The sequence below is a fragment of the Ursus americanus genome, chromosome X (assembly GCF_024610735.1).
Source record: "Ursus americanus isolate L20-20 chromosome X, mUrsAme1.1.p, whole genome shotgun sequence".
NCBI classification, from domain to species: Eukaryota; Metazoa; Chordata; class Mammalia; order Carnivora; family Ursidae; genus Ursus; species Ursus americanus.
This window is the reverse complement of record NC_142164.1, coordinates 88999635-89025327: the sequence shown is the minus strand read 5'-3', so window position 1 is coordinate 89025327 and position 25693 is coordinate 88999635. Positions and strand designations below refer to the sequence as shown.

The following is a 25693-nucleotide window of genomic DNA, read 5'->3' as shown; positions in this document are numbered from 1 at the left end:
ACGATGTAACGCTTGTGGCTCATTACCAGGAACCCTTCCGCGACTCAAGTCGCGGGTCAATGAAATCACCACTGCCCACGCAACATAGCTGAGCTGCCTTCTGAATCCCTATTTTGCAAGAGGATCTTTCCCCAAACTAGGTCCCGCCAACCTTTCCCCAACTCCCGAGCCTCTCGGGGCAAAGATCCCAATTGGACTCAGTGAAGGCCCCCCCCACAAAGACTCCTGAAGAGCACCCACCATGACTGTCTAAGAGACACATGGCCACCGGCTAAGGGGGGAGACTCCATGTCACACGCCTGACCCAGAGCTCGGCGACGAAGCTATTCTAGCCATAGCTCGTGGGGTTACCCTTGAAAGCAAAGGAGACAGAGAGCTAGACACACAGGGGTCCTAACCCCCGGGGCCGCCATCGCTGCTACTTTCAGCCCTTCTACAAGTGGGAAGGCATGTGCTCTTGGTCACGTGATCTAAGCAGCCGTGAATGTGGCTGTGTTGTTCGTGGCTTAACACTTGCTCTCTGCAGCGCGGTCCCGTGACTCGCAGCGCCTACATCCCACAACTTACCATGGTTGTGCCATAGCGCCACCTCACAGAAACATCGCCATGGCAACATTAATGCCTCACCGGGGCAGCCAAGCACCCTCCCCACTGTGGGGGACCAGGCCCCCGTGAGCCCTAAACAAGGTGGGCGGGTCCCCGTGATGGAAAGTCCCTCCTCTGCACGGAACTATAGCTCCTCCAGCAAAGGCTAAGCCTGTGGAAACTCACGCCCTCTACAAAAGGGGCACGGGGAACCTCGGGTTCCAAACTCGACGCAGTTTACGAACATGCAGGTGCTCGGCCCCAGAGAAGTTTCGTCAAGTCTTTTGACTGAGACTTCTTCCAGGTCCTGCCCAGGCATCACCACGGAGCAGGTCCTGGCTCTGCCCTAGTCAAGTGGCCGCCAAGGGAGACCATCACTCCCAGTTCACGGGGGAAGGGACCAATAGTCTCCTTGTCCCTCCCCACCTTCGAAATGCCACTGACGGTTCCTCTATGGATAAGCTTCCAAGTCTGCGAAGCCTCCTAAGGCATTGGCTGGACTTCTAAAATAAAAACTGAATCTGGCCACCCCGACTACCATAAACAGCAGATGAGGGGCGCCTTGGTGGCACAGTGGTTAAGCATCTGCCTTCGGCTCAGGGCGTGATCCCAGCGTTATGGGATCAAGCCCCACATCAGGCTCCTCTGCTAGGAGCCTGCTTCTTCCTCTCCCACTCCCCCTGCTTGTGTTCCCTCTCTCGCTGGCTGTCTCTATCTCTGTCGAATAAATAAATAAAATCTTTAAAAAAAAATAAAAAATAAATAAACAGCAGATGAAAGTCCTGACCGTTGTTTCCGACTTCATTCGCTCTTCTTAAGCCAGCCCCTCCCAACGAGATGCACCCATGTGCACCCATGTCTGCCCAGCCGAGGCCAAGCAGGAAGCACCCGCCATCTCAGAAGCTCCTAGGGTCTGCGGGAGGGGAGGGCTACCCTGGAAGAGGGAAGGCATCTGGAAGGCATCCTCTACCCTCTTCACAGCCCCTGGCTACCCCCACCCCCCTAGCTTCCACGTGCTCACAGCCTGGCTCTCAGCCACGTGGACCCCTGGAGGAAAGAGCCAGTGTGGAGCAGGGCATGAGACATGAGGGAGAAAGGGTCAAGAAGACCCATTAATTAGTAGCTGAATGGATCCAGCACCTGCTGTCCCCCAGATGAGGAGGTGACAGCAAGGACAACGGTTCCTCTAGGGTACCCCTCTTGACCAACCACAAACCACAAGTCCCCAGAAAGACTGGGGATGGTGACCCACCTCCTTCATTGTCCCGATCTTCAGAAGTGAGCCCCACCCCCACCTCTTCCCCAATCCTTCTCCTGCCCTTGGTGATGACCTATGCCTTGCTGGGTCGTGTCCTGGGTGCTCCAGGAAAAGAACCCGTTGGTCTGAGCCTGGAGGGACTCGGGAGGGGAGAAGAGAGGCCTTTGAGTCATCTGGGCTCTGCTCTCCATTGACCAGACTGGGTACTCGTCTCTAGGTTCATTAGGAAAGATGTGGAGGACACAAACTTCCCTGGGAAGAAGGCCAGGGTGAGTGAGGTGGGACGAGCAGACCCACCCCCGGATCTGGCCATGTTACCAGAAACCCACACAATGGGCAAGAGACTCAAGTCTGGCTAACTTCTTGCTCCCTTCCTCCAGCCTACCTCACCCGTTCCCTCTCTTCAGAGAGGCACCTAGCCGTTAACTTGGCTTTGCCCACCTCTACCACGTCTCCCTGAGAGGCTTCCCCAGCTGGCATTATGGGCAAGTCGGAAAAAAAGGCTGCCTAGAGCGAGCACGAGAGCATGGAGGAAGGCGTTCTTTGCCGCTTTACTCCAGAGCGGCTCGGACCCTCCATGTTCCCCTATCCATCCCCCTGAGGTAGAAGACTAAGGAAATCTTTACTTCAGGTGCCTCAGAGTCCCCACCACTGACTAGCGACAAAAACTCCCTTCTTTGGAGACTGAAGTAAAACAAACTGGTCCTGGTGTGGCCTACCCAGAAACCTGGACACAGACCTTTGACCCAAAGGCTGAGGGGGGGGTGCTGTACAGACGGAGAAGGGGTCTGTGCCCTAGGCAGCGAGAAGCGCCCTCTCCAGGACCACAAATTCTCCCAAACTCCATCAGGCGCCAATGAACACCAAACCCATGATGCCTAATAGCACAGAGCTCACAGATGCACCTCCCATCCTTGACTGTCCTGTGTCAAGAGGGTTCTGCACCCATTGTCTCCTTGACATTCAGCCACACGCATGGAAAAAGACCTTCTCCACTTGCTACCCACACACCATATCAGCCAGGGAAGTCTTGCGAGCAAATCTCATGACCCACACCACAGTGGGGGACCAGCTGCTGGGCCCCAAGAGTGACTTGAGAAAAGCACCAGCTTTCCCTCCATTCTGCCTCCCCAACAGAATACAACCTCTGTCTGCTGGGAAGGACCCCCTCTCCTTTATACCACGCCCCCGGATCACGCTGTCACCATCTAACCATGGCCAACACACCTGCCACCGAAAATAATGATCTCATCGCTATGGTGCCTCCATCAGCCTCCGTCCCATTTTAACAAAACTTCTGCGTCTGGAAGGAGAATACGAGTATTCTCCATTCCATGGGAGACTGTCCCTGTGGTGGGGGGGGAAGTGCCGCCAGCTGAAGTATCATCCCACTGGTACAAAAAAGAAGGGAAGGGAAGGGAACCGTATCTGTACCCGCCACGGAACAGCACACAATACACATGGCCACATTTCTTCCCTCGCTGCCATTCTCCCACTTAAATCGTATCAGACCGCTACTAGCTATAGGACTGGCGTTTCTCTGGAAAAGGAGATGCGTCCCAAGAAATCATCTTTCACGGGTGCCTCATCCCTGGACGCCACCACGTTCGAACGGACAATCAGTCCTTCCCTCCTCGGCCCTCGAGAACGGCCTATTTCTCTGCGCGGCTCACTGGCCGTAGGGCCGCTGCAGTGAACCGCGTCCCATCACACACCCCTCCGAAGCTCTGGGAGCACTGCCCCCCCCCCCCACACACAAGCTGCTTGGGTTTACTTACATCTCTCATTGTCATTCTGGTCGGCAATGGCCTCTTCCAGGGCGACCGACTTTGGCTTTTTGTCCTGACTTCCTTTCAACCTGTCCCAGTCGGCGGGGCTGAATTTGCACACCTCGGAGTCTTTGGCTGTGGGGTGGCCACCTTCTCTCTCCTTCATCTCCAGCTCTGAGAAGCGCATCATTGCACGCTAGAAAGAGAACGGAGACGGGAAAAAAAAAAACACAACACCTTACCATCAAAGCTATTTCATTTGCCTTACCTTAAAGGAAAGCAGTTGCAAAGAAAAGTTTGCCCAATACCAACCACAATTTATGATACAACTGAGATATTTTAAAACGTAACAGATAAAAATGTAAGAATAGCTATACGTAAGTAATCACACAGTCGTTACTCGTAAAGCCATATGTATATAGATATATATGCGTTGTGTATGTATACCCATACATATACCATGGCACAGAGACATTCTCTTTTTGAAGGTAAATAAAAACAAAACAAAAACACAACGCAAAGAAAACAAAACAAAAACACAACAGAAAAGAAAACAAAATGCACAATGAATAAAGACGACCATGGCCCACAAACTTCCCTTTGTATATTTGGAAATGAAATTTAACTCAAAAGGTTTATGTAAGATTCTAGTAATAAAAATTTGAAGAACTGACCTCACAGTAAGCAGCGGGTAGACATAAAATACTGTCCTCTTGTAATCCTTCCATCTATGTAATTAAAATGGGCACTCAATGGATCATTTAGATAACTTCATCCATTTTTATAAGCATAAACCAATTTTTTTCTTAACATTGCAACACAATTTGGCTTTATTTATCTTTTAATCAAAAGTAAAAATATTGTAAGGAAATTCCTATACAACATCTATCATTCACTAGCAAGTTAAATACATACTCTATCCCTTTAAGCGAGCTTTTTTTTTTTTTGGTGAAAAAAAAAAATTGCACGAATCCCACAGACATGCGGCTGCTACACACCTCCACCAGGTATCACGTAAGGCATTCTAAGCAGCACTGCTAGGCATTATTCGTTAACGTACAGTAATGGCAGAGAAATCAAGGCAACTGATAGGTAAACGTCATGCAGTCTTTAGCTATCCTTCGCAATCATTAACACGTCTGTTAGCAGCGTCTGAGTGGAATTCTCTTAGCATCTACACAATAACGGCCAAGTACCCAGACACGTGAGCCTCCTAAGTGCTACCCACTCACGTCCCCTTACTGGACACATGTCATATATTTACGTGACCATAATCTTCATTAACCGAATCTGCCCGGCGCCCTGCCCTACCATACTCCCCCAATCCTCTTTCCACATTAACAAAACAGAACTGACAACTGGTCAAGTCACTGAAATTTGGGGCGTGGGGCGGGGTGGGGGGGGTGGCTCACCTGCAAGGCGCGCTGCTCCCGGCTGAGCTGGCTAGAATCGGCATACAGTTCGGTAGTGACACACTTGAATCGGTCACCCACGTAACCAGCGGAATTCGCGATTCTCTTGGCCAGCTTAGATGGCTTCGGTTTGAGAACTTTGCCATCACTGGATTCTGCCTCATCGGCTCCATCTTTGGTATAGGCGGGGGTGACATCCACACTCGGGGGGGCACTGCCCACACAAAATGGTTTGGGATCCTCTTGGGTTTTCCCAAAAGTTACAGCCGGGCCATCGCTCCCCAGAGTTGGCTCCAGGAAGGGAGTCGAGACTGGCAGCCCCAGGTTCTCCTTGTTGGTTCCCGCCGGAATATTCTCCTTGCTTAAGCTGAAGACTGACTGGCCCGGAGCCTGTTTGAAAGCATAAGCTTCGTGGAAATCACTGATACGCCCCAACTCCTCTCTCAGAGCGACGAAATCGCGGTGCGGCTGCAGGGCCGGGTCAGCCGGGGGCTTGGCGGGCTCAGCGCTGGGGCCCACGCTGTCGGCCGCGAAGGCCGGCTTGGCCACATTCGCGTCTGTTTTAGCATCCGGTTCCTCCCGGAGAAGGTCTACGTAGACAAGTTTGTCGCTCTTGACGACAGTTTTCCCTTGATTCCAGCTGGGGCTGGGCTTCAGGTTCTTGTCGGAGGGGACTTCTGGGTGTAACTTGGTGCTGCTGGCCTCCAGCATCTCGGAGAACCGGTTCCGGAGGGTTGGGTCCTCGTAGCGTCTCTCGTGGGAGCGGGACCTCCTCTCCGGTTTCTCCTCCTTAGTGATCTCTATGGGCGTGTGAGGTATCAACATGGGGTGCACCATGCCCAGCCCCAGCGCGTCTTGGTAGGTCACAAACTCCGGCCGGCCTGTGGGCAGCCCGTAGGGCAGCCCAGGCTTGGGGGCAAGGTGCCCAGGGAAGAGACTGCCATTGGGCAGCAAAACTGGGTGAGGGTACACAGGTCCCTTGCCATGTAAGGAGAGGGGACTTATAGCGATGCCCTCAGGTGCTGGGTAAGGGAGGTAACTTCTGGGGTAGGGAATTGGTGGGGACCTAAACGCCTCGTTTGGAGATAGAAAGATCGAGCTGGGCGGGAGGCCATTCTCGTTTGCTTTGAAGCTGGGCTCCGGGTTGCCGGCTTTGGCACCCTTGCTGCCACCACCACCACCACCGCCACCGCCACCACCACCGCCGCCGCCGCCGCCGCCGCCGCCGCCTCCGTGCTTGGCAGGCGTGGTCGGGGGCTGGCCCACGTGCTGAATGACCGACGGCGTGGTGTCCATGGAGCTCCTGCTGGTCTTGCAGCCATCTGCGTTGGCATTGGGGGCCGGCGACGCGGAGGCCGGGCGGCCCGCGCTCGACACTGAGCCCGAGACGTTCGTGACCACGGCGTCCGTGCCGCCCATGCGGGGACACGATGAACTCCGCTGCTGCGGTATCGCCCAGTCCAAGGCCTTGTTCTTCAGCGGCAGGCTTTTGCCGTTGTTCTCTTCGTTGGGGCTCGGCCCGGGCACCACCCAGGACGAGGGAGCCGTGCTAATGATTTCAGACCTGTAGATAGCACAGCCGTTTCCGGGAGGAGACAGGGTTTCTTTCGGAATGTCGCCCCCGGACAGCACTAAGCCGCTTCCAGCTCTGCTGTGCACGAGGACCGTGGGAGCCATCTTTTTCATGTGGTCGGCTTTGGAAGCATCCACGTCCACCACTTTCGCAGACAAGTCCAGCGGCTTATCGGTGACGTCTTTGGTAGCCGTCTGCTTCTCCAACAGAGGAGGGGACCCGCCGTCTTTCCTGTCTTGAGCCGCCGCCTTCCGGGCGTGCCCGGGAACCGGCTGGGCACTTTCGGCCCCTTCCGGGCCCTTCGGATACTTGCCGTTGGAGAGCCTGGCCGATGGGAACTCGCTGCTGACCGTCATGTATGGCTTTGACAGGGTGACGGAGGGCGAGGTGGAGATCCTGGCATAGTGCTTGTGAAATTCCGAGTAGGTGTCTGCGGCGGGCTGGGAGGGAAGGTGGACCCGGGGTGAAGGCCGAGGCGAAGGGGGCAGCAGGAGAGCCGTGTCCCCGGGCAGGCCGCTGGTGACCGCCTTGGCAGAGGGCACCCTCGGCTGTTTACTGTTCTGGATGTGGGGGTAGGCGTGGGAATCAACGGGGTTCCCGGGACTGACGCCCATCTTCCAGGGCAGGCTTTTGTCTGCGCAGTGGACCAGAGGTGGGATGGCTGGGGAGGCCGAAGGGGTCGAGAGCCTCATGGGCGAAGCCAGCGATGACGGGATGTGGGGACTGACGTAGTGAGGCGGCGGCAGGTAGAGAAAACGCTCCCCGTTGGTGCAGACCGGCGAATACAGCGGCTGGGCCAAGCTGTAGGACTGCTGAGGTAGCAAGGCCTTGTACATGTTCAGTGAATACTTATTTGGCGAGTCGAGGAAAGGGTAGATGGCCGGCGTGGCGCCCTCCATGTAAGGACTGACCCAGGGCAGCCGCAGGTAACTAGCACCATTGATGTTCAGAGGGCTCTGTTTGTCGCCGGCGGGCCTGTCCAAGCCCAGGGTTTCTGCTGTGGGCACAGCACTTTTTTGTATTCCGGGTGGTGTTTTGTAGATAGCACTGAAGCCATTGGGGGCTTTTCCGGAGACAGCGGAAGCCTCCACCGTCTCAGGGGTATTCGGTTTGAACTGCATTTCTGGATTTCTCTCGGAAGAGAACCCAAGCCCACCTAGAGTGCTCGTGGCAGCCTCCCGGCCTTTCTCCGAGCCCAGTCCACACAAGCTAGAATAGACGATGTTGCCGGGGACGCGCAGCCCTTCCCGGATCAGGCCAGTGCGGTCCATGCTCAGCGCGGCCAGGCCATCGATCCGATGGGCGGTAGTGGCGTCCACCTTTGCAGAAGAAGAAGATGGGTGTTACTCGCGACGCTCACTCAGAGCGGTAGGGCCCGTCCCCAGGAGAAACCAGAAGCTAGCTGGATGGGACATCGGCCTCGACATCTGAGCAGAAAGGGTTAAACAGAGAGGCTCCACAGGGTCCTGGGTCCCCTGCCCACTTATCCAAAAGCCTTTGCTGCCTGCCTTCTTACCTCGGTTCAACTAGTATCCTGAAAGCCTGTAAAAGGTTGATCCCTTTAGACTTGGGGCCCATACATTACATTCAGTCATCTATTAACTCTGGAAAATTCACCTTCTCAGCACAAATTCTCTGCTGCCAACAGAGAGGACACCAGCTCCGCTACTCTCAGCACCAGCCTCGCGAGTACAGACCGAACCTCCCAGGCCTGTTTGGTGGGGGGCGGGGGGGGGGGCCTCACTGGAGTGTTTTTTTTTTTCCCCTGGAGGTAGGGGGGCGTGATTATTTAACATAACAAGAAACAATCTTCGGAGGGATGGCAGGGAAGGAGGACTTTAGCTGTCTCATTTCTAAATCAATAAAGAGGCCATGGGTCAAACTGTGGTTGTGTCTTTTGACTTCCCCTCCCTGCTGTGTGAGGACGGGTCTGTGTTTCATACTTTACTGGAAAAGGAAACCCTAAGGGTCTACTTGGAGGCTGGAAATTTATCCAGCTCCAGGGAGCATGGAGGGGGCGTGGCTTATCGAAGGAAAGGAGGCACGTATCCCACCAGTTGCTAGGTATGGGACTCAGGACATAAATGCCCAGGGTGTCAAAAGGAGTGCAGGGCCAAGGAGAGCTCGGGGGAGGGCCGGATCCTGCAGAAGAAGCGTCCCACTCAGCCCCACCCCACCACACCCCTGCCCCGCCCCCAAAAGGCCCTTTAGCAGCGCTCGAATGAATGCACGCTGGATTACAGATCACTGATATTCAGACAGAAGCCGTGAGTCTCTTACCACGTTGTGGTTCAAGGGATTTTCTTCCCTTAGTTCCAGTCTGGCCTTTGAAGCGTCACCATCATTTACAGGAATTTTCCTATTTAAAAAGGACACACCAAACTTCGTGAAAGCATTCCCCCCACTTAATCCCTCTTTCCTCAGATCGCCCCAGAACAGGCCAATTTCTAATAACTCCATTTCTCAAACCGCCCTCGCCAAACAATTTCTCCCCAACGGCCCCTGTTGAAAGCTGTCCCCAAACAGTGCTTCAACTGGGCTGAGAGAAACCAAAGGGAAGGCAGGGCACAATGGGGACGGGAGATCCCAGCTAGGGCCCCAAGCTGGCCGACGCAGGAACGAAGATCCCGCGCCACTGTTTTCTCTAGAGAGGCTGAGGCGGCCGATCTGAGCTCTGCAGTCCTAGCAGGCCCTCCGGCGCTCCTCCGCCGGAGCTCAGACATGAGGAAGCACAATGGCCAAGGACTGAAGCGGAGACACAAGGCCGGCGTCTCGGGGCCAGTCGCACCAGTCACTTCTGTGTTCCTCACGAGGGCAGGCTTTCAAAACTTTTCCCCAAACAAAGTTAGGTACCATGTTCTACAAAACTGGTTTCCATGGTGATAATGAAGCCATATTTGACTGCCTTTATCAAAATGACGGGGGAGACACACGAATATCATACAAATGTCAGCTGCTCCAGACTCCAGAGGAAGCCGCACATCTGTGCCAGGCTGCTGCGGCTGCCCTGGGACTTGTTATCAGACAGCATCGATAAAGAAAGCGCTCGGTGCCAACTTCCAAATCCCCAGGATAAAATCGCTGACAAGCAACAGCGGATACCCCGAAGAGCGGCTTCCATCATCCACTCCAAAATTACTGATTAGGGAGCCCGGCGGAGTGTCGGGGGACTGAAACCAGGAGCCGATGGCCTCGCTGAACAGGTAGCAGAGGACACCGAGCAACTCGGGGCTTAAATGAAGTAAGGGGTGGCCATCTCCCCATTTATTACTGAGCAAACTATTTGTTTTAAAAGCACATCGAATGCCGATCCACCTGGGCCCACACTCCTGACATTTAGAGTTAAAGCAGCATATAGACTGGGATTAATTCTCCTTCATAAATATGAAATAATAAATTAAGGACGAAAGTGCACTGAAAGGCCGCTTTAGGGGCTAATCTTTTAAAGGGCGGCAATGCTTCGCTGAGCCGGGTTGCCTGTTAAAACTGTAAATCAAGGGCCGCCAGCTAGGCGGGAGATCGTTCTCCCCCACCCCTTTTGGGCCCACTCTGGCTGTTGAGAAGGTGAGGGGGGGCTTTAGAATGGGTTCTGCTCCCGAGCTTGGGGTGGGGGCGGGGCAGGGGGGCGGCACCCACCCTCTCTCCCCCGGCCTCAGCCAGACAGGCACATTCACCTCTCTTCGTTGATCCCACACATGCGGACCCTCTCGCTGTTCATCCAGCTGTGAACGTTCCCATACAGGGGGGTTGCTGAAAGCATGTCGTCTTCTTGGATGGCAGCTTTTCTTCAAGCGTCTAGTCTGTTTAAAAAAAAAAAAAAAATCCCAGGAGGTTGAATAAAGAAGAGCCAAACAGGGAACCAGAGAGGCCCTCTTTCTAGGCAATTCATACAGAACGCAGAGCTGGGAAGTCAGGTTGTGCCTGACGTTCTACAGATGTCTGGGAGTGAGGGAACACACCTGACTCCAAGGGTACAGGGGCGGCCCGCAACTTCCCTGCGGGGCGGGGAGGGGGTTAAAGGACCACACGACACACGATCCGCGCTAGCTGCATACACATCGCCACCACCTCTGGCCACTCCTGCCTGCCTTCTCCTTTCCCAGCCTTTGGGGACCACACTTGGCAGCATACAGTGCTGCATCCTGGGGAGCCACACTCCTGGGGACTCAGGTGTGGCAGCCCAAACTACCACATCTCCAGGGCTGCAGTGTGGGCTACTTAACAGATGGAGGGTTAAAAAGAGTCGGTGGGCTGGTGAACCACCCCACCCGGCCCTACATCAGATGAAGCACCGACCCCAGGTGGTTTTGCCTGGGAGCTACAGAGGGAGGCGGTTGAGTAATTCCATGACGCCTGCTCACTGGGGACAAGAAATCATTAGTGAGTGCAGAAGTCTTAGCAGCCCAGGCTGCTGGGCTAGGAGCCACTGGCACGCTGGGAGCGGGTGAAAGCCACCCCATTTTTCCCCTACAGGGAGGGGGAGGCTGCCCGGGCAGAGGAGGGGAGAGCACCTCTCCCCGCCCTTCCTTACCTTCTGTGCCCACCACCCCCACCCACATCACATTCTAGTTTGCTGCATGAGTGAAGGGTCAGGACAAGCTGCATTTTATTAACAGGATTATCACGGCGCGTGATTTATCCTCGTGCACGATTTTAATTGCTCTTTGGAGGTTGAGCCGTTTCTTTTGACTGCGCTTCAGCCCATATCCTGCTGTTAAATGCTGGGTTAATAAGTAGGGGAGCCTTTAATGCCTGGGACCGATGGCCCTGGGCAATTCCCCGCGCACAAACACGTCGTCATCCCCCTTGTCCGGCCAGGCCAGGCCGGGCCAGGCCGGGCCATCTTTACACGGGACCCAAAGCGGAGTGTGAAATCAGTGGTGTGCAGATCGTCGGGGGAACTTTTCTTTCTCCTCCCTCACACACCCACCCACACAGTTTCCGAAAGCCCAAATGTTCCCTAAGTCGACACATTTCCTTTGTTAGCAGGGAAAAATATGCAAATGCTTGCTTTTACACTTGAGCACAAGGAGCAGACTGCCAGGTCGGGTGGGTTGGAGGCACCAGGTCCGGGGACTCTTTCTGGGAGTAAGTGAGGGTGGGGGTGGGGGGAGCACCTGGGAGACCTGAATCCACAAGCCTGGCTGGTCTATCCTTCGGCAGTTCTTTGTCCTAACTAGGCCTTTTGTCCACCGGTATCCCTGTCGGCCCCCTATACATAGAACACCGTCTGTTAATCAAGAGCCACACGCGGCGCAGAGTTAGAGCCCAACAATGAAGCTGCTGGAGGAGGAGGAGAAGGAGGAGGAGGAGGAGGAGGAGGAGGAGGAGGAGGAGGAAGAGGACGAGGCCGAAATCTGCACTTGCAGCAGGCCTGGTGGGATTCTGAGGCAGCGCCTTCTCCAGGAAGCGCCTCCCTCTCTTTCCACTGGGCTAGCCACGGTGCCCCGAAAAGACCAACCGGGGTCCTGAAGAAGGTTCCCTGGGGGCTCACGGGCTTCTCTTCCTTCTTCCAAACCTACACATCGAGTTGGGGCGGAAGGCCACCACGAGTGCAGGGACGACCACAAGGCACATTCAAGGGACTGTCCCCTCCTTAACCCCTGCCGCCCCTTCTAACAAAAGGAAGCCATTCCGGGTGGCCTGATGGGGAAGGCGGAGCAGCATTCCCGGGTGCAGGGTCCTGGTCATCAGCTGCACCAGTGGGACCGACTGCACCAGGCCACCCCGGGGAAATGCAGAAGTCACACCAGGAGCAAAAAGGGTCACTCATCAAACCCCTAAGAAAAGGATGAGGGAAGGAAAAAATGTGTGTGTGTGCCTCTGAGACCTCAAGCTTCTGCTGTCCCCAAACTGGCCTCTCCTTAAACAATCTGTCACCTCCCCACCTCCTTTAGTAGGCGCCTTGTGACAAGGACCTCCGAGCACCTGAGTGAGGAAACAGGAAGGGTGCTGCCCCCCATCATCCTACTTTGCCCCCCCCCCACGAAGGTCTCTTCTGGAAAGCGGGCAGCCCGAACTTGGTGGAAGGGTGAATGTGATGTAGGGACACCTGGGAGCACAGGGTGCTTTCAGAGCTCTCCCCACCCCCTCCCCACCCCTCCACAGGGCCCTTCCTGTGGACTTTTCAACAGTAATGCCACACACTTAGGTGACACTTTGGGGTCCGATGGGAGTGTTGGGGAGGGGGCAGAGGGAGGAGGCTGAACACGAAGAAACAAGTGAGGGGAGGTACATTGTTGGGTCCTGCTGATCACACACACACACACACACACACACACACACACACACACACACACACAATCTTTAGCTGCCCCATGAACTTTTTGTGAACTGTTTAAAAGTGGAGGTCTGTTGAACAAACAGCGGCGCCACTGCCAGCCATAATTTCATTGCAACAAGCTAAAGACTTTTAACTCTTCAGGTTCCTGGCTGAGGATGGAGCTGAGCGGGAAGGGCCAGTGAGCCAGGGCCCTGCCTGGCAGGAGGACCTTCTCCAGGGTGACAGCCTGCTCCGGAGGAGCCCAGAGCCCCGGCAGGAATGCCCAGCGGGAACGTGTTCCTCAGCGGAGGCCACACTGCAGCCACCCCGCCAGGGTCGGGGCTGGGGACCTCCCCTCCCCCATCTCTCTGGGATGGGCAGCTAAGGGGACACTGGGGTGAGAAACACAAAGAGACTGAGAGGCGGAGATACAGCGATGCTCATCCCACTCCACTTCTAGAAGGGGCTGTTGAAATAGTTGGGGTCTTTTTTTTTTTTTAACTCTAAGAGAAAGTGCTTCAAAACTGACTTCGCTGACCCTTGGGCCACGGTGGAGAGGACAAATAATGCGATTTAGATGACAAACAGAGCAGGCACTTTGCTGCTATGAGAGGCCTGTTTGCCCTTATTTCTCCACGTGCACCCCCCCCCCGCCCCGCTCTTCCACATGCAGGCTAGAAGTGCCAAGATGTGTGAAGTCACTCAAGAAAAGCACTTTACAAGCACCAACCTGTTTCCATGTGAGCTGCTAAGCTACACCCTGACTGTGGGGTTTAACCCTTCTTCCAGTAGTGGAGAGAAGGGGGCCAAGGATGCACGATAGGGATGGAGAGGGCAGGGGAAGGTGGCTGAGAGAAGAGGTCAGATGGGGAGACTGAGGAGTGTCTGGTTTCTACAGAACAGACCAGGAATCGTAGTGGTTGCCTGCTGGAACACCCAGTTCCGGGGAGAGACCTGGCTTGCAAAATGCACCCCCCCCACCAGTGGACTCCAGCTCCCGGACCGGCAGTCACTGAAAGCACAAGAGAGCTTGGGTCTCCCTCGACAGACGAGGGCAGTTATCTGCTCTGGAAGCCAAGGGTCATGCTTAGAGTACTAGGCTTGGCTTGGACACCGGGGAAAGGGCCTGACTGGCAGAAAGAGGTCAGAGGGACCAAAATTAGGAGCTGTCATCCCTGAGAAGAGGCACTGCCAAGGCCCTGACAGGACAAGAGGGGCACGCAGGCCCCCGAGCAGCAACCGCCACCACCATTCCACCCGTTCATACACTGAGGAAAAGGAGGGAGCTGTTTGGTTTTTCTTTAAAGGCGCTCTACCCTGGCAGACAACAAACAGCAGGTTGAAAAGGGAAGCGGCAGTGACCGTGAGAGGCTGGGATGAGCAAGGGGAGGGGCGGTGGCACCAGACCACGCTTGGCACCCCTCCTTTCTCTCCACTGGGCTCTCCTCCTGGCACCAGGCCACTTTTACCGCCCCCGCCCTTGAAGCGGTGCTCAGTTCAAGTCTGCACATCACGTTTGTCAAGTTCACCAACAAAAGGGAAAGCATGGCCATCAAACCACCCCAACTCCCACACGCCACGCACGCACGAATGGTGCCCCTTCCTAGGGTCTCTCACCTGGCGCCCCTCGCCCCCATCAGGAGGTTAACCAGTCAGTGGCCAAGAAGGCCTGGGCAGGTGCGGGAGGGGGCGCTTCTGGCTCCGAAGGCCGAGCTGGGATCAGGGAGACAAATATGCGTGCCCAGGCTGTGCTGGGGAAGGGGCCACCCTCACGTCATTGCTGGTTCTCTGTGGCGAGCATGCAGGAACACGGTCACCACCACGGCCTCCCAGCTCCCAATCTCATCCACGGCGTGTCTCTGGGCAGGTGGCCGAACCTCTTCAACCTTGCTCCCCTCACCTGTAAATATTTGGCACCGTGTTTTCCAGAGGATTAAACTGCACTAAGGACTTGAGTTTTGCCTGGCAACAGCTAGTACCCGCCACGTTTAACCCCATTAACCGGCATCTGACTCCACCAAGCACGTTGTGTGACAACCCCAGATCGCCGCAGAGTTTCTGTGTGGCAGTGGGAAGGCTGAGGCAGGGACACAGAAGGGGCCAAGCCAGGGAGGGGTGACCTTCAGCAGAGTTGTGTGGATTTCATCAAAGCCCAAAGCGAACCCCACGGGAGCCCTTCCTGGGGCTGCTCCAAGAGCAGACTGAGTCACGCACAGCAGCACTTCTCTCCTGGTGTCAAGGAAGGGAGGGGTGAAGAAGTTCCTATTTTAGGATGGGGGGAGGGGGGCTGTGTGGGGGTAGAAGATGAGAGGAAAACGCTCTCCCGGATGTGCACGGTCGGGGGCGGGTCCTCCTGGGCTGCTTTCCCCAGGGCATGCAGCTGCCAGGCAAAGGGGACCCCAGGACTTCCCCGCCCCCCCCGGCCCCCGTCGGGACAGGGCCACAGGCTTCCAGGGCTGTGGATGAGGTTGGTGACTGGCTCGGTCCACCCGCCCTCCAAGGGTGTTGGAGGGGGTGCGGGTTTGGGAGGAGTGATCCAGCCTGCCCAGGCGCTGTCTCTTGGCACACTCCAAGCCAGGGCCATTGCCTCCGGGGGCGTCCCCACCCACGCCCCAAGTTTTGCATTAGTAACAGACTGAGCTGCGGAGCAGGAGGGGAGAGGGAGCGAGGAGGATGGGAAACTCGCGCGGCCCTGACCTTTCGAGCAACCAGAACCTTCCCTGCCTCCTCCCACGGCGCCTGGGTCAGAGCAGAGAGCCACCCGGGTGGGTCGGCGGGGAGGGGGGGGGAACTTGGCCCTCGGCGGCGACGGTGAGGGCGAACGGGGGAAGGGCGCCCCCTCCCCCGCCTCAGCCCCAAGCGCGATCGGTCGGCAACAAAGGGATTTTCTCTCCCACCGCACACACCCGTGCTGCTCCGGGCTCGCCCGCCCCTCCTCGCGGCTCCTCCACCGAGGTCCCCGCGCGGGGCCGCGCCACGGCACACGCCCACACCCTCGCGACGCGCCCCCGCCCGGCCTTCCAGGAACTCCGGCTCTCTCCGGGAGGCGGCCCGACCTCCGCAATCCCCAGTCCCCCCGACCCCAGTTAACCCCTCAGGCCCTGCGGCCCGCGCGCTCCTCTGGGGTTCCCCCTTCCCGAGCTCCCGCCGCTGAATCTCTGACAAAAAGGAACTTTGAGTGGACGCACGCAGACCCGACCCCCTCCTGGCCATCATCCTGGGGTCCTTCCCAGCGGACTGGAGCGTTATTCTCCAAGGACGTGCCCCCCCCCCAGCAAGCCAAGTGTAGCCAACTGTAAAGTGGGAAGGGGTTCAGGGAGGGGAGGCCCCTGCAAGGATCCTTGGCGAGAGTGGCTGCCGAACCCGGGGTGGGTCCCTGCCATGCACCACCACCCCAACCCAGGGCCGGCTGTTGGACCAACATGGGACACTTCCCCTTCTCCCCTGACACCGATGCTGGCCACCCCCTCGGGTTTTTTGTTCCTTTCACTTTCTTTCAGGGTTGTGCCACACACCACCATGTGGGCAAGAGAAGGCCCATCTGGAAGCTGGTGTCCCTCAACAGGAGGCAGCCCAGGACAGGAAACTAGGTGGAATGCAATTAATCACCCTTACGCCCTTACTTACCAACCCCCCCAGAAAACACTCCACACTCCCTTCGGGCTAATCCCAAAAGAGCCGGGTTGCCACCTGGGAGTCTGCACGACCTGAACAAACCATCCGTATCACAACTCCAGAGGGGGTGTCCGCACTGCGATCCCCACCAGGGTTGTGTAGGAATACAAGGCATTCATGCCCCCCCCCCACCAAGGACCAAGCTGTATCGTAAGACTATTAACAAGAGGACCAGGAGTACACGGGAGGCACAAAAGAACTTTTACACATAAAAGAAGCATAACACACGGGGTCCTGTGATCTGCAGCCGGGTTCCTTGGCTGATTGTGCGCTGCCCGGGAGTTCTGGGAGGGCTGGGCATGAGGGTCAGAGGAGAAGGGCTCCCACTTTCTTGACAAGGAACAAAAGAAACCCCACTTCTGCTACTCAATCTTGGAACTCGGAACACCCCAAACAAAGCTGTGCAACAACTACGGTATAGATGGGGGCCCGTGAATTTTTGTAGCTGTTCAGAGCTTAATTACTCCTCCTTGATCCGTGGGACTAGACACGACACCGCCAAGGTTAAAATGCCCCGAACAGCGCCGAGCAGATGTGAGCGAGCTGGCAGACGCGCAAATGAGGCCTGCCTCGGAGCACGATAACAAGTGACTAATACATTGCATATCGTTGAAAGAAAATTATTTTTCTCTAATTTGCATTTGCTTGGGGAAAAAAAAAAGCCAACCAGAGTCCCTCTTCACAAGCACGAGTCTAATCCTGGAAATACAGCCCGGCTGCTTTAAGAGAGCTGGAAGGAGGGAAAGACTGCCAGTGTTTTGGCGTTACAGGCTTGTTTATCTTTCCGCCTTTCCTCCAAGGCGAAACTCGTTTTGCAAGCAACATTCCTACAGAAAATGGCACACGTCATAAAAAGAGACCAATTTATAGAACTGGCACCGAAGTTCATGTATCACTCCAGAAGCATCTCCCAGCTCCCCACTGGGGAACCCAACTGGATATAGAAGTCCACGTTAAAACTCAGAGAGGGTAGACCTGGGGGGCTGGGGGCAATGAACTCAATTTGCAGATATCCTGGAGGCTGTACCCCCAGGGACCAAAGTCACAGAGAAGGACGAGATACAGAATTCAACCAGCTCTCAATGATCCTCCAAACCGGGGAGGCCAGGGCTGTGAAGGCTCCAGCCTTGGGAGGGGGAGGGGAGCGACTCTGACCCCCGTTTGTCCCCAGGACAGCCCAGAGGCAGGCCCAACATCTCTGGCCATCCTGAACCCACCGGCCTGGGCCAGCAGTACATCTCCAGGACCGGCAAAGGGGGTGACTGCTGCCACCAACGGCTCTCCCTCCCACCCCAGCACCTCCCCCCAGTGCCTGGCGGGCGACCAGAAACTCAGAGAAGGCCTGTGGCTGTGGGCATCTAGCTGATTAAGTCAGAGTGGGTGGCGCCGTGGGCACACCTCAGGGCCGCACCTCTGCGTCCTGCAGCTGAAGGCGAATGTGCTCGTGGAAATGGGAAGGCTTGCGAGGGAAGGTTAAGGGGTGTGGGTAATCAAAAGCCAAACTGCACCCCTTCCCCGCCCCCCCCTCTCCAATACACTCCCCTTTGGGTCCTGAACCTACACACTTGTGTTTCCAGCCTGGGGAAAGAGTGATGAGTGCACAGAACACAGCGCCCGCCTGTCTCTCTAACTTGTCTGAGTGACAGAGGGGAAACGAGGGCCGCCAGAGCCCCTGCAACTTCCAGAAAAGCCTTAGGTTAATAACACATGGTTTCCAACAAGCTCGCTTAGGGCTGGAAGTTATTTTCCCGAATCTTAAAAACCATGCCTATGAGCACCTGAGGACCCAAGTCCACCGATTCTGGCCAAACCCCTCTGGACAGTGACACTCAGGACCCTGTGGGCCCTCTCCCACCACCTCTGCAGAAGAAGCACGACACACCACACACTGTCCTGCACCTCCCCGCCGATTCTGGGAGCCGGAAAGGTGTGTGCTGGGGCGGGGTGGGGGGGGGTGTGGGGCAGTGCGCGGCGCGGCTGACTTTCTCTCTCATCTGAGGCCGAGGACGCCGTGGTCAGAAAGCGGCGGCCACCTCTGCAGCTCTCCGCGGGCCTGCATAGTGCACGCTTTGTGTAAGCGCAGCGCTGCTCGCGCACCAACAGCTGTCACATTATTTGCACTCGCTGTAAACAGCCTTCACATTCCCCCCTTACCACATAGTTAAAGCCAGACTAACAATCCACAGTTCGAGATCAAACCAACAACAGCAGCATTGTGTCTGCCTCCGCTGCCTTCGCACCAAGCCCAGCAGCTGGCAGGTTTCTCCGGAACAAGGGGACCCCCCCTTCTTCCCCCACCCCTCCAGGCTCCAGCCAAGGCTAGCCAAGGCAGCGTGCAGTTTGTCGCCGCTGATTGTAAAGGCGAAAGAGCACAGCCATGTCGCAGGGATTTCTGTGTGGTTTATCAGCCCTCTCCCAGAGTTTGCCCCTCCTGGTGGCTGGGGGAAGCACCCCTCCCCCACTTCCTCGGCTGGGAAGAGAGGTGGTGCAGACTCCCAGGGTCGCTTTCTATGCTCAGCAAAGCGTGGGCTGCCCCGGCCTGCCGGCCAGGGCTTGGGGTCGGGGCAGGGAGGCCTGGCGCTCCCCGTGCTGGGGCGCAGAGGCCAGGCGGCTCTGCACTTTCCGCGGCCCGACGCCTCTGGCGCCTCGAAAATGGTCCAACTCCCTGAATACTTACTGGCCGCCCCACTGATCAAAATGTCTCCTTTATGATTTTTGGTTAAGTCGAACATTTCCATAATCGTCATTATTAGCGCAAATTACACGCCTAATCGGTCCTTAAATAGATTTTAATTAAATAATCATACAAGGCTCATTTTATGACTTAAGAAAGGCATTACTTTTCGTTATAAACTTTCCACCAGGATATAGACTCACGATAGCAGACAAATACTTATTCTTTGAAAATCGCCAACAACTGATGGGCAGGGAAGGTCCTGAAACGATACTGTTTCACCTTCTGGAATCCCAGCAGAGACCAGACATCACATCTGTGCAACTTTCCTCTTGAGGAGGGAGAGAGGATCTCTTCCTCCAAAGGGTCACTGGTGCCTTCTTCTCTTTCGGGCCAGTAGAAAGCAGCCCCAAATGCTACTTTTCCTTACCTATCTGCAGAGACTCCTCCAGCTAGCCACTCCTTTAGAAACCACCTCTCCCCACCGCCATGCAGCCAGTGTTCCCCCCTGGTCTGACGAGAGTGAGAGCTGGGGCGCAAAGCAGGCCGGGCTGTGCTTGTTAACTGCTGTGTAAAATGCTGTTAATAAAATAATAAATACAAAGGATGGAGGCTGCTGGTTCCACGGCTGTTTTGACTGGAAATGCCTTGGCACTTGTCATGTGTTTATGGGAGGGCAGACAACTCCAGGATTTGCATAGTTTGGACATTTCTGTACTTCATTTATTCTGCCCTAAATGACGTAGGCCTAGAGCTATTTCAAGTTTGCATTTGTACAGAACTGTTGAGTGCCTAAGAGCTTCTCCAATTAGACCAAGTTTTAAATCAGACCCAAAGCTGGACCGTCCCTCCTCCCTGACTCGCCCCCTCTCCACCCTCTGCGTCTGGTGCGGGAGAAAAACAAACAGACCCTCCACAACGACCCCCTGTCCTTGCTCTCCCCACCTTCACCCCCTCTGGGGGCATCTAGGGCAAAGGTTACGGCTGTCTTCAGATGACAGGCAAGGCCCCAGCTTCACGATGTGTAAATCACGGCAGTTGGGTGCATCCTCGCCATACTCTACCTCTAAAACAGTGAGCTAAGATGCGGGGAAAACTGCTGGCCTGGTAAAACCCACTGTTCACAAAACAATGTCAGCAAAGGCTGGAAGGCATTCTTTAGAGAGGGACCAGGGATTCGTGCCTACTGAAGCTCTTTCAGCACAAAGGCTTTTAGGGGAAGAAGGGAAAAAGAGGGAGGAGGAGGGGGGAGAGGAGGAGAGAAAGGGAGGGCTCCTGTTTCAGAGCAGGCATCCCCTGAGAGTCAAGAACCAAGTGTAGCTTCAATCAAACGCTGACTTCCCCTCTGGGAGTCGAGTAGGAAACCTGATCACAGTAGCTTACTACCGGCCTGGATCCATACAGGTCTGGTTTTCTTCTCATGCTGGTAATTTTTTAAAATACATATCGATAGAAAAAAAAAAAAAGAAGCAATCCCTGGCAGACTTTATTGAAAACCACACCGAGACCTCGTAACATCCAGACTTAATCCCTATCAAACCAACCACAGCACCTCTGGCCTCTGCAGGCCACCCCCTCACCTCTTTCAACCAGGTCTCTCCCCTCCAGCCACTGGCTCCTCTCTCTCCCGAAAGAAGGACGGGGACGCTTGCCAAAGAGCACCCAGATGCCCGGTTCTGGAATCAATTCCTAACCATATAATGACCCCACTTAGGGGGGGAGAAAACTCCAAGCCCTTTCATATGGAACCCTTTAGAGCACAGAATGTGAAGAACTACAACACAACAAAGAGGAGCCCACGAAGGCAGACCGGAGGAATATCCTCGAAGGCGAATTTAACCTGCGTCGCTCCCCGGACACTGGCCTAGGCAGGTCTCAGGAGCTCTCCGGAAGGGGGGGGGGCAGCGGGCAAGGGAGACTCAACCTATAGGAACACGACCAGTCATTCAAAGCAATCCCTAAATCCTCGGGGCCTACTATGTGCCAAGTAGTCTTCTTTGATCCTAAAGGTGGATAATTATTCCCAGTCTTACAAATGAAGAAACTTACTGAGGCTCAGAGGCCATAAATAACTTGCCCCCAAGGTCACACAGCTAGTAAAAATGGGCCACGGTCAAACTCAGTCCTGGAGTTGCGGAGAGGAGCCAATTATTGGTCTAATTGTGCCATCTGAAATCCCCAAGAATTTCGGAAAGCTTCCTTAGCCCTTGGACGCGAGGGCAGGGTAAGAAGAAAGCTTTGAACACCGATGTAACATAGTCCACAGGGAGACCAGAACCAAGTGTCTCCTACCCCCAGTAATCGCTTAGTTCACCTGGACGTCTTTCCCAATTTCCAGAGACTTCCTACATATCTCCCTACACTGGAATACCCTGGTGTGAGGTCAGGGCTTCCAACAAAGCTCCACTTTCCCCTCCTCCAAGAGCCCAGACTAGGCAGGGGTAGGTGGGTCGCTACTCTCAGAGCTCTGTAAAAAGTGCTGACTCCTGGTACTAGGGCTGGGCCTGCCACCCTAGTTTTGCCACAGAAAGCAATAAATCAAATTATCTAGACAGAGCCAAAGCCCTTTGGAAAGAGTGCCTACACTTACCTTTCCTAGGGTTTTAAGGAAAAACCCCAGGGACCAAAGTAGGGTGGGGGAGAAAATTAAGAGGGAAGTGGCTCCTAAGATACCAGGCCCTACTGGACTTCCCGGGTCGCGGGGGGGGGGTGTCCCCCACAAAAGGCCAAGCCCCGAGACAAGCCAGGGACTGGGTTATCTCTCATTTCTTCAACTTCTCATCCCAGAAGCGGGGGTCGGGGCCAAACATCGCCACCCCGCCCCGTCCCCAATTTCCAGATCTGCCCCAGGCTTTCGGAGGCTCCCGGAACTCTTCACACCCGACGACCCAGGCTCCACAGGGCCATCTCCCGCTCCGCTCGGTGGCGACCGGGAAGGGCAGGGGCCCCGGACAGTTGGCTGCCCCTGCGGCCTTCCCGGCCCCGGCCCCAGCCCCGGCCCCAGCACCAGCCCCGTGACTCCTCCAAGAGGCCGCGGCTCCGGACATGCGAAACGGCTCCAGGAGCGAATGGGCGGGCAAAGGCCTCGGCAGCCGGAGGGATAGAGGCAATGGCGGCGCCGGGTCCTCACCCCACTAGCCAACCGAACACGCCCCCGCCGACCGGCCGCCCCTGGCTCCCGGCCAGTGGCTCGCTCTCTCTCTTTTTTAAACTTTTCGGTGTTGGCGATCGGGTCAGGATTTCCAGCCTCCGCCCCTAGCTCGGAGCTGGCCCTTCCAAACCTCCTGGGAGGCGACCCCGCCCCGGCACCGCGAGACAGCGGCCCCGGCAGACCCCCCACACACACACACACACGCACCTTGAGCCACCTGGAGCCACCTGGAGCCACCCGGAGCCACCTGGAGCCGGCGGCTTCCCGAGGCGTTCGGCGTCCCGCCGAGCGCTGGGCTGCTGCGTCCGGTAAGGAACTCCCGCAGCCACCAACGGTCCCGGCCTGCCCGCGGCGCGCGTGCAGTGCGCCCCACACTCGCGCGCTCTCTGAAAGAACTTACGCGGGGGGGGGGGGAGGGGAGGGCCGTGGGCTTTTTTTTTTTTTTTTTTTAAACTCTTTAGTTGCAGGAGTTTTGGGTGTCCCCGGCACGATAGCAAGCGCTCGGGTAGAACAATAGAAATAGGGGCTTGCCGGAAATGGTGCAGGAAGACCCCTATAACCCTATAAACCTCTCCTCCCCTGGCCAGTTACTATTAGCATTAAAAGACCCCAGTGCCTTCAGTGCAATGGTGCCTGTTTATAACTTTTTCCCGCTGGGTCCCCATACCCTAAACAAGTCCCCCTCCTCACATTATGAAATCACAAGGGCAAAGATCGCTCCCAAATCTGTGACCTCTAGAAGCTCTCTGGGACTTTCACCTGCTCTGCCCCTGGCACCCCGACCTGACTCACCCCCTCCCCCAGCAGTTTCTCTGGTTTGCACCTAGACAATAAATTTAGTTTAATTTAGCTTCCGGTCTTTAATTTTAGCAGGTCTCCTTTTTGCATGCAAATCAATATGGCAATTACCATCTAAAAGCTTGCCCAGCCCCGGGTCAATGTAAATTGATCATTGTCCGCCTTCCACAAAATAACACCGGGAGTCTGTGGTGCATAATGAGATTATACTGGAAACTGTCTTTTAGATCACAAATTATATTTTATGCTGTCAGGATCTTCTAGCGGACTTCCCCGCTAGTCTAATCACGGGGAGCTGAGCCCGTGGGTGCTGGGGGGGAGTGGCTGGCTTGGGGAGACGTGGCTCTAAAAAATAGCCAAGGGAGGGACCCTCATTTCCGAGACCCTCGGCTGGGGACAGGCACAGATGAGCTTGTGCTGCGAAAGGGGGCCTTCTACAGAAATATCGCGGAAAAGCATCATTCATGAATTCCCATCCAACGCAAAATCAGATATCTCTTCCAGAGGAACACGTTGGGGGCAACCAGCAAAAAGCCGTCGGGCCGGGCTGGTGGTCGGGGAAAGTCTCGGGCCAAGTACCCGCGACGAAGGCAGCTGGGCTACCACCGGGGCGGCCCGAGGAGGCCGTCCACTCCTGCCCCAGCAGCTTCTCAACCCCGCCGCCGCCACCTAGGCCCCAGCAGCGCAGCTGGCTTTGCAAACAGACGGAATCCTGCGGGCCATACAACACTGGCAAAGCAGCTGGGCCGGGCCTTGGCCAGCCTCGGCCTCCCCTCCCCGAACCGTGTGAGCGGGAGGCCGAGGCCTCCGAGCAAGGATAAGGTCCTTTCTCACTGAGAGCACCGCTCTCCCGCCCCTCTGCGGCCCCCAGGGCACGGGTGTGACCCTGGGGCCTAACAAAGGGCCTTCTGAGTTCCTGGCTGGCGGGGGAGGGGTGGGGCCAGAGGGAGGGAGGGGTGGGGCTCGGCGGCCGAAGTGGACCCTCGAGGTCCCCCACCCCGCCCCGCCGCGCCTGGCTAGCTCGGCCGGTCCGGCGCCCTCGAGGAAACCACCGAGGTGGCATTGTCAGCGCTGCCTCGCGCTCCTGAGGACCGTCCTGGAGTTCGGGCAGCACGGCGGCCTGCAAGCCTCCCGCCCAGCCCGCGCGGCCCAGCCCTGCCCCGCCCGACCCGGCGCGGGCTCCACCCGAGTGCGGTCTTCCCAATAAAAGCTGGAATTCCCGGCTGGGCTCAGACAAAGAGGGACCGCGGCAAATCGACGCCGCGGGCAAACCAAACCCTAGCCTAGTTTACGTGAGCGTCTGGGGTCACACAGGCGCCTGCTAATCCACCCTACATAGGCCGTCCCCGCAAGGTCTTCTCCAGAAAAGAAAAAAAAAAAAATTAAAGCATACCGAAATGAAAGCATACCTCCCCTTTATTCCTCCCGGAGGCCGTACTTCGCACTTCTTTCGGTTCTATCTTTATCAGTCCACCAGGCTGACAGCCACATCAGCAAACAGGACTTCAGAGCAGGGCCACCATCTATTCCTCCTGACCCAAGGCTGAACGCTACTCCTCTTTTTCCTCCACAGTCCATCCACTCAAGGTCAAGAACTCAAAATCTCTTGGAGATCCTCCTACCTGCTCCACACATACCCTCTCCCCTGCTTCCAGAAGGGAAGAAACTATAACCAGGAGTACTATTAGTGAGCGAGGGCCATCCATCCTTAGATAGGCCGCTTTGCCCTCAGTTTCCTTCCAGCCTACGACACAGTTTTTCCCTGCGAGTGAGTGCACGAAGGTGGCTGGGCAGCCCACACTTCCTTGCCCACGTTGCTCTCCCCTGGCAGGAAAGTCTCCGTCGGCCAAGGAGAAGTTTCTGTTATTCAGCCTGTGTATCTAAGCACGGATGTACGCATATGAATGCTTTTTGTGTTTCCAGGTGACCCTCTTCACACCTTTAAATGGGTTTTTGTCTCTGGAACGCATTTACAGAAATTCTGCCCCACTTTCCAGCTCAACAAAGTCTGGGATTTTCTCTTAGAATATCGTTATAGGTCCCTGTATTTGCATACCCGTGTTTACATTCTTCTCGGCCAGTTCTTTATCTCTCATGTATCTCTTGTTCCATGTGGGCATCGGAGCCCAAGTGTCTTGATTCATCTCAGCACATGTCATCCAGGCACACATCTTAATCTGAACATTCCTGTCTAGCTCCTACACCTCCCCACCACTTACATCCTTGCTTTGTCAGTAATGTGTGGCCCATTCCCAGGCTAGACCAACATGGGTTTGCAGATTAAATATAACTAGAGGATCCCCTGGACCACAAACCCTAAAAGGAAGAGGATGGGGAAGGAGAGAGAGGTGTGTTAACTAATGATTTATTTATATATAGGGTAACCCACCCACCAATTTCAACCTCTAGAGAGAACTAGACCACGTCTGCAAAGTTATGTTACATTTTTAGACCGGTTCAATGTCGACCCCACGTCCGTGCATACGAATGCTCAATCTTGTACACATCCCTATCCAACTCCTGTTTAGAGGCTGTC

At 55.8% G+C, this 25693-nt stretch overlaps 1 protein-coding gene across 10 annotated transcripts in view; it reads right to left on the bottom strand.

Moving 5' to 3' along the window:
• The window catches only part of BCOR (BCL6 corepressor), a 112606-nt gene that overhangs the window by 13977 nt on the left and 72936 nt on the right, over window positions 1–25693 (bottom strand). For 8 of the 10 annotated variants that reach the window (XM_087859980.1, XM_087859982.1, XM_087859981.1 and 5 more), the window contains exons 2-6: window positions 10272–10397; window positions 8878–8956; window positions 5025–7916; window positions 4287–4340; window positions 3622–3808 (exon numbers count right to left, since the gene is read on the bottom strand). In XM_087859980.1, the coding sequence (XP_087716106.1) occupies window positions 3622–3808; window positions 4287–4340; window positions 5025–7916; window positions 8878–8956; window positions 10272–10357 (3298 nt within the window). In that variant the 5' untranslated portion in view covers window positions 10358–10397. The remainder of the gene's footprint in view (window positions 1–3621; window positions 3809–4286; window positions 4341–5024; window positions 7917–8877; window positions 8957–10271; window positions 10398–25693) is intronic. The other 2 variants (XM_087859984.1, XM_087859986.1) reach the window with 1 other exon arrangement.